The sequence below is a fragment of the Entelurus aequoreus genome, linkage group LG03 (assembly GCF_033978785.1).
Source record: "Entelurus aequoreus isolate RoL-2023_Sb linkage group LG03, RoL_Eaeq_v1.1, whole genome shotgun sequence".
In the NCBI taxonomy this organism is placed as follows: Eukaryota; Metazoa; Chordata; class Actinopteri; order Syngnathiformes; family Syngnathidae; genus Entelurus; species Entelurus aequoreus.
The window spans coordinates 94,184,110-94,199,932 of NC_084733.1; the positions used below are offsets into that span (position 1 = coordinate 94,184,110).

The window sequence follows — 15,823 nt, forward strand, 5'->3', positions numbered from 1 at the left end:
CATAATGTCCGTGGAAGACACCATAATGTCCGTGGAAGACACCATTATGTCCGTGGAAGACACCATAATGTCCGTGGAAGACACCATAATGTCCGTGGAAGACACCATAATGTCCGTGGAAGACACCATAATGTCCGTGGAAGACACCATAATGTCCGTGGAAGACACCATAATGTCCGTGGAAGACACCATAATGTCCGTGGAAGACACCATAATGTCCGTGGAAGACACCATAATGTCCGTGGAAGACACCATAATGTCCGTGGAAGACACCATAATGTCCGTGGAAGACACCATAATGTCCGTGGAAGACACCATAATGTCCGTGGAAGACACCATAATGTCTGTGGAAGACACCATAATGTCCGTGGAAGACACCATAATGTCCGTGGAAGACACCATAATGTCCGTGGAAGACACCATAATGTCTGTGGAGACACCATAATGTCCGTGGAAGACACCATAATGTCCGTGGAAGACACCATAATGTCCGTGGAAGACACCATAATGTCCGTGGAAGACACCATAATGTCCGTGGAAGACACCATAATGTCTGTGGAAGACACCATAATGTCCGTGGAAGACACCATAATGTCCGTGGAAGACACCATAATGTCCGTGGAAGACACCATAATGTCTGTGGGAGACACCATAATGTCCGTGGAAGACACCATAATGTCCGTGGAAGACACCATAATGTCCGTGGAAGACACCATAATGTCCGTGGAAGACACCATAATGTCCGTGGAAGACACCATAATGTCTGTGGGAGACACCATAATGTCCGTGGAAGACACCATAATGTCCGTGGAAGACACCATAATGTCCGTGGAAGACACCATAATGTCCGTGGAAGACACCATAATGTCTGTGGAAGACACCATAATGTCCGTGGAAGACACCATAATGTCCGTGGAAGACAGCATAATGTCCGTGGAAGACAGCATAATGTCCGTGGAAGACACCATAATGTCCGTGGAAGACACCATAATGTCCGTGGAAGACACCATAATGTCCGTGGAAGACACCATAATGTCCGTGGAAGACAGCATAATGTCCGTGGAAGACACCATAATGTCCGTGGAAGACACCATAATGTCCGTGGAAGACACCATAATGTCCGTGGAAGACACCATAATGTCCGTGGAAGACACCATAATGTCCTTGGAAGACAGCATAATGTCCGTGGAAGACAGCATTATGTCCGTGGAAGACACCATAATGTCCGTGGAAGACACCATAATGTCCGTGGAAGACACCATAATGTCCGTGGAAGACACCATAATGTCCGTGGAAGACACCATAATGTCCGTGGAAGACACCATAATGTCCGTGGAAGACACCATAATGTCCGTGGAAGACACCATAATGTCCGTGGAAGACACCATAATGTCCGTGGAAGACACCATAATGTCCGTGGAAGACACCATAATGTCCGTGGAAGACAGCATAATGTCCGTGGAAGACACCATAATGTCCGTGGAAGACACCATTATGTCCGTGGAAGACACCATAATGTCCGTGGAAGACACCATAATGTCCGTGGAAGACACCATAATGTCCTTGGAAGACAGCATAATGTCCGTGGAAGACACCATAATGTCCGTGGAAGACACCATAATGTCCGTGGAAGACACCATAATGTCCGTGGAAGACACCATAATGTCCGTGGAAGACACCATAATGTCCGTGGAAGACACCATAATGTCCGTGGAAGACACCATAATGTCCGTGGAAGACACCATAATGTCCGTGGAAGACAGCATAATGTCCGTGGAAGACACCATAATGTCCGTGGAAGACACCATTATGTCCGTGGAAGACACCATAATGTCCGTGGAAGACACCATAATGTCCGTGGAAGACACCATAATGTCCTTGGAAGACAGCATAATGTCCGTGGAAGACACCATAATGTCCGTGGAAGACACCATAATGTCCGTGGAAGACACCATAATGTCCGTGGAAGACACCATAATGTCCGTGGAAGACACCATAATGTCCGTGGGAGACACCATAATGTCCGTGGAAGACACCATAATGTCCGTGGAAGACACCATAATGTCCGTGGAAGACACCATAAAGGTGTTTGACGTGACAGGACACGTGTTACTTCCCTCCTACTATATGACTTGCACATTCATGCGGTTAAGTCACGTGTTTGAACACTCCTCAACATTCCTGCTCTATACCGTGTGTGAACGAGGCTGGTTGTGATACTGCCTCTAGCACAATGTACATCCATACTTCTGGAAACTTACAACAACAAAAGGGACCACAAAAACTGTCATTATTGTCTTCATTTGAACATTAAACATACACAATATTGCCAGAAGTATTTGTCCACCTGCCTGGACTCACATATGACCTTGAAGTGTCATCCCATAGAAGTGTCCAACATGTTTTGCTATCCTGGAGCATTCAAAGTTCCTTTCACTGGAACTAAGGGGCCAAGCCCAACTCCTGGAAAAACAACATAATTCCTCCTCCACCAAATTTCATGCTCGGCCCAATGCGGTCCGAAATGTAGCGTTCTCCTGGCAGCCTCCAAAGCCAGACTGGTCCATCAGATGTAAAAGTGTGACTCATCAGTCCAGAGAAGGCGTCACCACTGCTCTAGAGTCCAGTGGTGATGTCCTTTACACCACTGCATCCCACGCTTTGCATTGGACTTGGTGATGTATGGCTTAGATGCAGCTGCACGGCCATGGAAACCCATTCCATGTAGCTCTCTGCGTACTGTACGTGGGCTAATTGGAAGGTGACATGAAGTTTGGAGCTCTGTAGCAAGTGACCGCTGACCTCTCTGTCAGTTTACCTGGCCTACCACTTGGTTGCTGTTGTTCCCAAACTCTTCACTTTTCTTCTAGTAAAGTTGACTTTGGAATATTTAGGAGCGAGGACATTTCAGGACTGGATTTGTTGCACGGGTGGCATCCTATGACAGGAAATCACTGAGAGCGGCCCATTCTTTCACACATGTTTGTAGAAACAGTCTCCATGCCTAAGTGCTTGATTTGATACACCAGGCCGAGTGATTAGTCATTCTCATCATTTGGATGGCTGGCCAAATACTTTTGGCAATATAGTGTACGTTTCTTATTGCACTCAATGAACAATTTTAGACGATTGGAATCCAAATGAAAAGGCCTGAATGGGGAACTGGCCTATCGTCCACCATCCTCATGAGAGACTAGAAGACAAAATGTTTTTGTTTGTTTGTTTTTTTCCGCATTTAACATGTAAAAATCAGCTCGTTCTCGGTGGCTAGCACTGCAGCTAATTGGAGCAATTGATTCTACCTCTAAATCCCTTTAAAAATGCTGAGCGCTCACTGCAGGTGCTGCAGGTGCTGCAGGTGCTGCAGGTGCTGCAGGTGCTGCAGGTGCTGCAGGTTGAAAATGTGCTGCTGATCAAAGAAACCAGAAGTCACTCCAATCAGCTAAACAGACTTATACAACTCCACGCTGACTTCTTGGTGTATTTACCAAACTGAAACAATACAAAAAGAATGCATTTGTATGTTAATAATACTAACAGACTCGTGTTAGCATATTAGCTCATGCTAACGACGCTAGCTTGATTACATTACGATAGCAAATCCAAAAATGCATGAAAACACTCCCGCGGACCTCACAACTGGGACGGTGTATTATTTATAAGTAGTTTTAGTGTATTGTAAAACTTTCAAACGTTGCTTTGGAGGTATAATTGAAGAATCCTATGGACGGTTATTAGACATGTCCGATAATATCGGCCGATATATGCGTTAAAATGTAATATCGGAAATTATCGGTATCGGTTTTTTTATTATCGGTATCGGTTTTTTTAATTTTATTTTATTTTATTTATTTTTTTATTAAATCCACATAAAAAACACAAGATACACTTACAATTAGTGCACCAAGCCAAAAAACCTCCCTCCCCCATTTACACTCATTCACACAAAAGGGTTGTTTCTTTCTGTTATTAATATTCTGATTCCTACATTATATATCAATATATATCAATACAGTCTGCAAGGGATACAGTCCGTAAGCACACATGATTGTGCGTGCTGCTGCTCCACTAATAGTACTAACCTTTAACACTTCATTTTACTCATTTTCATTCATTACTAGTTTCTATGTAACTGTTTTTATATTGTTTTACTTTCTTTTTTATTCAAGAAAATGTTTTTAATTTATTTATCTTATTTTACTAATTTTTAAAAAAAGTACCTTATCTTCACCATACCTGGTTGTCCAAATTAGGCATAATAATGTGTTAATTCCACGACTGCATATATCGGTTGATATCGGTATCGGTTGATATCGGTATCGGTAATTAAAGAGTTGGACAATATCGGAATATCGGATATCGGCAAAAAGCCATTATCGGACATCCCTAACGGTTATACTTCCGGTTCAAGGAACAAAACAGGAAGTACATTTTCAACCCGCAGCACCTGCAGTGAGAGAACTTGTCCCAAAAAAATGGCACCATTGCACAAACAATAACACACCTTTTCAGTGTCTCTGTCGGTGTAAGATGAAAACTGCTTGTTGAATACCAAACATTGTGGCCGTTAGCGAAGAACAATCCATAAATTAACTGCACCGTCTTATAAGCCTCAAGGTGCAAAGCGTTGGGGATAAAGTAGCAGCTTTTAGTCTGGACAATACGGTAATATAAATACAAAACCCCAAAAGCAGTGAAGTTGTCACGTTGTGTAAAAGGTAAATAAAAAGAGAATACAACAAATCCTTTTCAGCTTATATTCAATTGAATAGACTGCAAAGACAAGATATTTAACGTTCGAAATGGTTATATTTTGCCAATATTAGCTCATTTGGAAGTTGATGCCTGCCACATGTTTCAAAAAAGCTGGCACAAGTGGCAAAAAAGAGTGAGAAAGTTGAGGAATGCTCGTCAAAGACTTACTTGGAACATCCCACAGGTGAACAGGCTAATTGGGAACAGGTGGGTGCCATGATTGGGTATAAAAGCAGCTTCACAAACAAGGACGGGGCGAGGGTCACCACTTTGTCAACAAATGCCTGAGCAAATTGTTGAAGAACAACATTTCTCAACAAGGAAATGAGGGATTTCACCATTTACGCTCCGTAATACCATCAAAAGGTTGAGAGAATGTGGAGAAATCACTGCAGGTAAGCCATGATATTACACACCTTGGATCCCTCAGGCATCAAAAAGCCACATCGGTGTGTAAAGGATATCACCACATGGGCTCAGGAACACTTCAGAAACCCATTGTCAGTAACTACAGTTGGTCGCTACATCTGTAAGTGCAAGTTAAAACTCTACTATGCAAAGCCAAAGACATTTATCAACAACACCCAGGAATGCTTGGCTGGGCCCGAGCTCATCTAAGATGGACTGATGCAAAGTGGAAAAAACTTCACTGCTTTTGGCTTTTGTATAACAATATTAACAAAGTAAAGATATAAAAAGAAAGAGAAAATAACTGAACAATATTGATGTAATGCTAGAAGTGACACTACTCTGGCATCAAGGTGATCAATGTTTACATCAATCCACCACCAAATCCTGTTTTGCTACCAGCTGGTGTGTGTTGGTGTTTCCACCAGATATCTGGGCCATCGGCTGCATCTTCGCTGAGCTGCTGACGTCAGAGCCAATCTTCCACTGTCGCCAGGAAGACATCAAGACCAGCAACCCCTTCCATCACGACCAGCTGGACAGGATCTTCAGCGTCATGGGCTTCCCTGCAGGTCGCCACAAAATACACTCCTCCCTTCTTTATCACCTTTAATTGGTTCCAGACCCCACCCCCATAAGTGAATACACGCTAAGTAGGAATTATTATTCATAATCCAAAATGTTTATAGGTAGAGCATAAACAACTACACACATATATATATATATATATATATATATATATATATATATATATATATATATATATATATATATATATATATATATATATATATATATATATATATATATATATATATATATATATATATATGTATATGTATGTGTATGTGTATATATATATATATATATATATATATATATATATATATTTATATATATATATATATTTATATATATATACATATATATGTGTGTGTATATATATATTTGTATATATATACATACATACATACTGTATACATACATATATGTACATATATATACATACATACATATATATGTACATATATATATACATATATTTATATATATATGTACATATGTATGTATGTATATGTACATATATATGGATGTGTGTAATGTGTATACATACATATATGTGTATGTGTATATATATATATATATATATATATATATATATATATATATATATACAGTATATATGTATATATATGTACATATATATGTATGTATGTATTTATATATATATACCTGTATGTGTGTGTGTGTATATATATATATATATATATATATATATATATATATATATATATATATATATATATATATATATATATATATATATATATATATATATACATGTATGTATATATATATATACATACATATATATGTGTGTGTATATATATATATTTGTATATACATACATACTGTATACATACATATACGTATATATATATATACATACATACATATATGTGTACATATATATATATACATATATTTATATATATATGTACATATGTATGTATGTATATGTATATATATATGGATGTGTGTAATGTGTATACATACATATATATGTATGTATATATATATATGTATATGTATATAAATATATACATATATATAAGTATGTATATATATATATATATATATACATATATACATATGTACATATACGTATATTTATGTATGTATGTATATATATATATATGTACATATGTATGTATGTATATGTACATATATATGTGTGTATGTATACATATATATATAAATATATGTATATAAATATATACACATATATATATATGTATATAATATATATATATATATATGTATATAATATATATATATATATATATATATATATATATATATATATATATATATATATATATATATATATATATATATATATATATATATATATATATATATATATATATATATTAATGTACCTCTGATGTTTTTAAATCGATTCATAATCGTTACAAATAAGAACCGTGATTCATTCAAAAATCTAATTAGTAGTCATTGTACAGTTTTAAAAAACCATAACGACTTTATCTTCCCGTGAGAATGAGTCGACACACAGCAGTTATGTGCAAACAGCAGGCCACACAGGTACGTACACCTGTGCACCTTTTTGTCCCAACGTGTACTCACATGTTCATGCTTCACCAACCGCACAAATAGGTGTGTCATACATTATGTCACAGTTGAACAAAGAACATATAAGATGAAGTTTGACTCTTCTTCTACATTCAAATGAGCCATTTGAGTCGTCTTACTCTGCATGTTTCACATTCCTCATACACATCCAGTCACTTCTTGTGGAATGAACATGGTTTGTGTTCGTACAAGCACAGATAAAGACTGGGAAGACATTCGGAAGATGCCAGAATATCCAACTCTGCAGAAAGACTTCAGGAGAACAACGTGAGTGAAAGCTGAACAACAATCTTGGTGAACACGGCTAGAAATGGACTTCTCTTCCTTCTTTTTGTACAGCTATGCAAACAGCAGCTTGATCAAATACATGGACAAACATAAAGTCAAACCAGACAGCAAAGTCTTTATGTTGGTGAGTAAACATCAGTGGAAATGCACTTTCATGACAGACTGAAGGAGAATGAAGGATTTTTGAACTCTTCAGTTGTTATTTTAATTGTTTTTATTCTATGAGATGTTATACTCTCATTTAACAACTCCCTTGCTGTCATCTTCTGGTATGTTTGGACTATGGTGGCAACTCAGCTAGGCCCTATCTCCCAATAGTAAAAATAAATATTCAATCCAGACGGTCATCCGCATCATCCCCAAAATATAATCAGTTGGTCCTCATCAGACATTTGTTGTGAAATAGGTGAAATAACATTTTCATCCAAAAATGAAAAAAGCCTCCCTCTTTAGGACCAGCCTTTCTAAATATATAAAGACGTGTATTTACAACATGAATAATATATACATACTATGCACATGTAAAAAAGCTTGTTGTGAAAAATGAGTTGGAATTTCACAAGAAAAAGGTCACAAGTTCACAAGAAACACTTAGAATTATGGCATTATTATAATAAAAGTCGTCATTTTACTCGACGCAGGTCCACATTTGACAAGAAAAACTGAACACTTGCGCAATATTGTGGTAAAAGTTGGAATTTTACTCAATAACCGTCAAAATTTTACAAGAAAAACTGAACACTTGCGCAATATTGTGGTAAAAGTTGGAATTTTACTCAACAACCGTCAACATTTTACAAGAAAAGCTTAACATTTTGGCAATTTTATGAAAAGAGTCGTCATTTTACTCGACAAAAGTCACAATTTTATAAGAAAGCGTTCAAATTTTGGCAATATTATAATAATTATCGGAATTTTACTTGGCAAAATGATGACAAAAGCTCCAAACATGTCACTGTTTTACAAGAACAACCAACAATTGGCGACATTGTGATAAAAGTCAGAATTTTGTATGACAATGTCACCATTTTGCATTTAAAAAGTAATACTTTTATGAGAAAATGTTGCAATATTACAGAAACAGAAAGAAATATGAGAAATTGTTCCCAATTTTATAAGAAAAAAGTCGACACATTGTGAGAAAAAGACTGCTTCTAGTTCATTTTTTTGTTGTTGAATTTTTATTATTTACTTCAATTTATTACAGTATGTCTCTATATACATATTTATGTTATTTTTTATTTTATTAATTTTGGCCAAAGGGGGCACATTCCAATTTCTTACACACACTTGTTATTTCATATGTTGACCAGAAGGGGAGCACCTTTAAAAGCGACACACAGTCAATTTGACAAATCCCTCCTTTTTGGGACCACCCTCATTTTGATAGATTTCACCACCAGGGGGTGCAAATGAGATATCTATGTTTAGTTTTTTGTAACGGGCTTAAGGCCGATGACAAAGGAGTCAGGGACCACAGATGATAAAGGAGTCAGGGACCACAGATGACAAAGGAGTCAGGGACCACAGATGACAAAGGAGTCAGGGACCACAGATGACAAAGGAGTCAGGGACCACAGATGACAAAGGAGTCAGGGACCACAGATGACAAAGGAGTCAGGGACCACAGATGACAAAGGAGTCAGGGACCACAGATGACAAAGGAGTCAGGGACCACAGATGACAAAGGAGTCAGGGACCACAGATGACAAAGGAGTCAGGGACCACAGATGACAAAGGAGTCAGGGACCACAGATGACAAAGGAGTCAGTCAGGGACCACAGATGACAAAGGAGTCAGGGACCACAGATGACAAAGGAGTCAGTCAGGGACCACAGATGACAAAGGAGTCAGGGACCACAGATGACAAATGAGTCAGGGACCACAGATGACAAAGGAGTCAGGGACCACAGGTGACAAAGGAGTCAGGGACCACAGATGACAAAGGAGTCAGGGACCACAGATGACAAAGGAGTCAGGGACCACAGATGACAAAGGAGTCAGTCAGGGACCACAGATGACAAAGGAGTCAGTCAGGGACCACAGATGACAAAGGAGTCAGGGACCACAGATGACAAAGGAGTCAGTCAGGGACCACAGATGACAAAGGAGTCAGTCAGGGACCACAGATGACAAAGGAGTCAGGGACCACAGATGACAAAGGAGTCAGTCAGGGACCACAGATGACAAAGGAGTCAGTCAGGGACCACAGATGACAAAGGAGTCAGGGACCACAGATGACAAAGGAGTCAGTCAGGGACCACAGATGACAAAGGAGTCAGGGACCACAGATGACAAAGGAGTCAGGGACCACAGATGACAAAGGAGTCAGGGACCACAGATGACAAAGGAGTCAGGGACCACAGATGACAAAGGAGTCAGGGACCACAGATGACAAAGGAGTCAGGGACCACAGATGACAAAGGAGTCAGGGACCACAGATGACAAAGGAGTCAGGGACCACAGATGACAAAGGAGTCAGGGACCACAGATGACAAAGGAGTCAGTCAGGGACCACAGATGACAAAGGAGTCAGGGACCACAGATGACAAATGAGTCAGGGACCACAGATGACAAAGGAGTCAGGGACCACAGGTGACAAAGGAGTCAGGGACCACAGATGACAAAGGAGTCAGGGACCACAGATGACAAAGGAGTCAGGGACCACAGATGACAAAGGAGTCAGGGACCACAGATGACAAAGGAGTCAGGGACCACAGATGACAAAGGAGTCAGTCAGGGACCACAGATGACAAAGGAGTCAGTCAGGGACCACAGATGACAAAGGAGTCAGGGACCACAGATGACAAAGGAGTCAGTCAGGGACCACAGATGACAAAGGAGTCAGTCAGGGACCACAGATGACAAAGGAGTCAGGGACCACAGATGACAAAGGAGTCAGGGACCACAGATGACAAAGGAGTCAGGGACCACAGATGACAAAGGAGTCAGGGACCACAGATGACAAAGGAGTCAGTCAGGGACCACAGATGACAAAGGAGTCAGTCAGGGACCACAGATGACAAAGGAGTCAGTCAGGGACCACAGATGACAAAGGAGTCAGGGACCACAGATGACAAAGGAGTCAGTCAGGGACCACAGATGACAAAGGAGTCAGGGACCACAGATGACAAAGGAGTCAGGGACCACAGATGACAAAGGAGTCAGGGACCACAGATGACAAAGGAGTCAGGGACCACAGATGACAAAGGAGTCAGGGACCACAGATGACAAAGGAGTCAGGGACCACAGATGACAAAGGAGTCAGGGACCACAGATGACAAAGGAGTCAGGGACCACAGATGACAAAGGAGTCAGGGACCACAGATGACAAAGGAGTCAGGGACCACAGATGACAAAGGAGTCGGGGACCACAGATGACAAAAGAGTCAGGGACCACAGATGACAAAGGAGTCAGGGACCACAGATGACAAAGGAGTCAGGGACCACAGATGACAAAGGAGTCAGGGACCACAGATGACAAAGGAGTCGGGGACCACAGATGACAAAAGAGTCAGGGACCACAGATGACAAAGGAGTCAGGGACCACAGATGACAAAGGAGTCAGGGGCCACAGATGACAAAGGAGTCAGGGACCACAGATGACAAAGGAGTCAGGGACCACAGGTGACAAAGGAGTCAATGACAAAGGAGTCAGGGACCACAGATGACAAAGGAGTCAATGACAAAGGAGTCAGGGACCACAGATGACAAAGGAGTCAGGGACCACAGATGACAAAGGAGTCAGGGACCACAGATGACAAAGGAGTCAGTCAGGGACCACAGATGACAAAGGAGTCAGGGACCACAGGTGACAAAGGAGTCAGGGACCACAGATGACAAAGGAGTCAGGGACCACAGATGACAAAGGAGTCAGGGACCACAGGTGACAAAGGAGTCAGGGACCACAGATGACAAAGGAGTCAGGGACCACAGATGACAAAGGAGTCAGGGACCACAGATGACAAAGGAGTCAGGGACCACAGATGACAAAGGAGTCAGGGACCACAGATGACAAAGGAGTCAGTCAGGGACCACAGATGACAAAGGAGTCAGGGACCACAGATGACAAAGGAGTCAGTCAGGGACCACAGATGACAAAGGAGTCAGGGACCACAGATGACAAATGAGTCAGGGACCACAGATGACAAAGGAGTCAGGGACCACAGGTGACAAAGGAGTCAGGGACCACAGATGACAAAGGAGTCAGGGACCACAGATGACAAAGGAGTCAGGGACCACAGATGACAAAGGAGTCAGTCAGGGACCACAGATGACAAAGGAGTCAGTCAGGGACCACAGATGACAAAGGAGTCAGGGACCACAGATGACAAAGGAGTCAGTCAGGGACCACAGATGACAAAGGAGTCAGTCAGGGACCACAGATGACAAAGGAGTCAGGGACCACAGATGACAAAGGAGTCAGTCAGGGACCACAGATGACAAAGGAGTCAGTCAGGGACCACAGATGACAAAGGAGTCAGGGACCACAGATGACAAAGGAGTCAGTCAGGGACCACAGATGACAAAGGAGTCAGGGACCACAGATGACAAAGGAGTCAGGGACCACAGATGACAAAGGAGTCAGGGACCACAGATGACAAAGGAGTCAGGGACCACAGATGACAAAGGAGTCAGGGACCACAGATGACAAAGGAGTCAGGGACCACAGATGACAAAGGAGTCAGGGACCACAGATGACAAAGGAGTCAGGGACCACAGATGACAAAGGAGTCAGGGACCACAGATGACAAAGGAGTCAGTCAGGGACCACAGATGACAAAGGAGTCAGGGACCACAGATGACAAATGAGTCAGGGACCACAGATGACAAAGGAGTCAGGGACCACAGGTGACAAAGGAGTCAGGGACCACAGATGACAAAGGAGTCAGGGACCACAGATGACAAAGGAGTCAGGGACCACAGATGACAAAGGAGTCAGGGACCACAGATGACAAAGGAGTCAGGGACCACAGATGACAAAGGAGTCAGTCAGGGACCACAGATGACAAAGGAGTCAGTCAGGGACCACAGATGACAAAGGAGTCAGGGACCACAGATGACAAAGGAGTCAGTCAGGGACCACAGATGACAAAGGAGTCAGTCAGGGACCACAGATGACAAAGGAGTCAGGGACCACAGATGACAAAGGAGTCAGGGACCACAGATGACAAAGGAGTCAGGGACCACAGATGACAAAGGAGTCAGGGACCACAGATGACAAAGGAGTCAGTCAGGGACCACAGATGACAAAGGAGTCAGTCAGGGACCACAGATGACAAAGGAGTCAGTCAGGGACCACAGATGACAAAGGAGTCAGGGACCACAGATGACAAAGGAGTCAGTCAGGGACCACAGATGACAAAGGAGTCAGGGACCACAGATGACAAAGGAGTCAGGGACCACAGATGACAAAGGAGTCAGGGACCACAGATGACAAAGGAGTCAGGGACCACAGATGACAAAGGAGTCAGGGACCACAGATGACAAAGGAGTCAGGGACCACAGATGACAAAGGAGTCAGGGACCACAGATGACAAAGGAGTCAGGGACCACAGATGACAAAGGAGTCAGGGACCACAGATGACAAAGGAGTCAGGGACCACAGATGACAAAGGAGTCGGGGACCACAGATGACAAAAGAGTCAGGGACCACAGATGACAAAGGAGTCAGGGACCACAGATGACAAAGGAGTCAGGGACCACAGATGACAAAGGAGTCAGGGACCACAGATGACAAAGGAGTCGGGGACCACAGATGACAAAAGAGTCAGGGACCACAGATGACAAAGGAGTCAGGGACCACAGATGACAAAGGAGTCAGGGGCCACAGATGACAAAGGAGTCAGGGACCACAGATGACAAAGGAGTCAGGGACCACAGGTGACAAAGGAGTCAATGACAAAGGAGTCAGGGACCACAGATGACAAAGGAGTCAATGACAAAGGAGTCAGGGACCACAGATGACAAAGGAGTCAGTCAGGGACCACAGATGACAAAGGAGTCAGTCAGGGACCACAGATGACAAAGGAGTCAGGGACCACAGATGACAAAGGAGTCAGGGACCACAGATGACAAAGGAGTCAGGGACCACAGATGGCCCCTGTGCCCCACCTTGGACAACCCAGCTGTAGAAGCTAAGTGTTAATGTCCACTATAGTCTTAGTAGTGTATTTGTTGATCCTCTGCTCACATATGGCTTATCTTCCGTCAGCACCAGTAGTCCTAAAATCAGCCGTTCACCTGGCGGGTTTATTCGGGGATGAACAGGGAAGTCCTTTTTTAGCTGCCATCTTGTTTGATCATATATTGCTGCCTTTGCACCCGTCAATGTTTACTTTTGTACGCACATTAAATCCACAACAAAATCCTGACTTTGGAGCAATGTTCACGGACTCTAGTATTTGACTCTGTATTAGATGCAATGTTATTGGGAGCATGATTTATGTCCTCACTTGTTCACACCTCCTCATATGGAAGATACTTTTCCTTCTTCATGTCTCAAGAAGGGTAGAAACACACACACACACACACACACACACACACACACACACACACACACACACACACACACGCGCGCACATATTGACGAGTGTAGGAATTATCCGGATCAGGCCCCAAATCTACTCCTCTAATCATCCATCCATCCATTTTCTACCGCTTGTCCCGTTGTTCCTTATGGAAGTTGCATGACAATCCCAGGTTGTGGAACATCTTTGTAAAGTCTGATCCCAACTTAAAAGCTCTGGAAAATACAATAATTGTGTAGTATTGTAGTCCAATTTGAAGTAAATAAGAATGGACTGCCATCCATGACTGTGTATTGCAGTGTTATGAAGAATAGAAGAAGATATATTTAACATGAGACTTTATGTTGTGGCTGCAGCTGCACAAACTTCTCACCATGGACCCCACTAAGAGACTCACGTCAGAACAATCTCTGCAGGACCTTTACTTCCTGGAGGAGCCCTTACCCACCACTGAGTGAGTCTTGGCAACATCTGACTCTTTCTTAGTCTGGAGGAGGTGGAAGTAATCATGTACTTTAGTACTTGGAAATACAGAAGCAGTGAAGTTGTCACCTTGTGTAAATGGTAAATAAAAAGAGAATACAACAAATCCTTTTCAACTTATATTCAATTGAATAGACTGCAAAGACAAGATATTTCATGTTCACACTGACAAACTTTGGTATTTTTGGCAAATAATCATGAATTTAGAATGTAATGGCAGCAACACATTGCAAAAAAGGCATTTTTACCAGTGTGTTACATGGCCTTTCCTTTTAACAACACTCAGTAAAGGTTTGGGAAGTGAGGAGACACATTTTTGAAGTGGAATTCTTTCCCATTCTTGCTTGATGTACAGCTTAAGTTGTTCAACAGTCTCCCTTCTCATATTTTACTTTACTTTTACTATGAAGCCACGTTGATGTAACACGTGGCTTGGCATCGTCTTGCTGAAATAAGCAGGGGCGTCCATGATGACAACATATGTTGCTCCAAAAGCTGTATGTACCTTTCAGCATTAATGGTGCCTTCACAGATGTGTAAGTTACCCATGTCTTGACCACTAATACACCCCCATACCATCACACATGCTGCCTCTTACACTTTCACCCTAGAACATGTCTTGACCACTAATACACCCCCATACCATCACACCTTTTACACTTTCACCCTAGAACAGTCCGGATGGTTCTTTTCCTCTTTGGTCCACAGTTTCCAAAAACAATTTGAAATGTGGACTCGTCAGACCACAGAACACTTTTCCACTTTGCATCAGTCCATCTTAGATGAGCTCGGGCCCAGCGAAGCCGACGGTGTTTCTGGGTGTTGTTGATAAAAACTCGGAGAGTTTTAACTTGCACTGACAGATGTAGCGACCAACTGTAGTTAATGACAGTGGTTTTCTGAAGTGTTCCTGAGCCCATGTGGTGATATCCTTTACACACCGATGTGGCTTTTTGATGCAGTATCGCCTGAGGGATCCAAGGTGTGTAATATCATGGCTTACGTGCAGTGATTTCTCCACATTCTCTCAACCTTTTGATGATATTACGGAGCGTAGATGGTGAAATCCTTAAATTCCTTGTTGAGAAATGTTGTTGTTCAACAATTTGCTCAGGCATTTGTTGACAAAGTGGTGACCCTCGCCCCGTCCTTGTTTGTGAACGACTGAGCATTTCATGGAAGCTGCTTTTATACCCAATCAT

The 15,823-nt window shown here is 42.0% G+C and overlaps 1 protein-coding gene across 1 annotated transcript in view; it reads left to right on the forward strand.

Moving 5' to 3' along the window:
* LOC133647147 (cyclin-dependent kinase 19-like) overlaps positions 1-15,823 on the forward strand; it is an 84,419-nt gene that overhangs the window by 52,618 nt on the left and 15,978 nt on the right. The window contains exons 9-11 of the mRNA XM_062043287.1: positions 7,518-7,587; positions 7,660-7,732; positions 14,495-14,592. Of these exons, the coding sequence (XP_061899271.1) occupies positions 7,518-7,587; positions 7,660-7,732; positions 14,495-14,592 (241 nt within the window). The remainder of the gene's footprint in view (positions 1-7,517; positions 7,588-7,659; positions 7,733-14,494; positions 14,593-15,823) is intronic.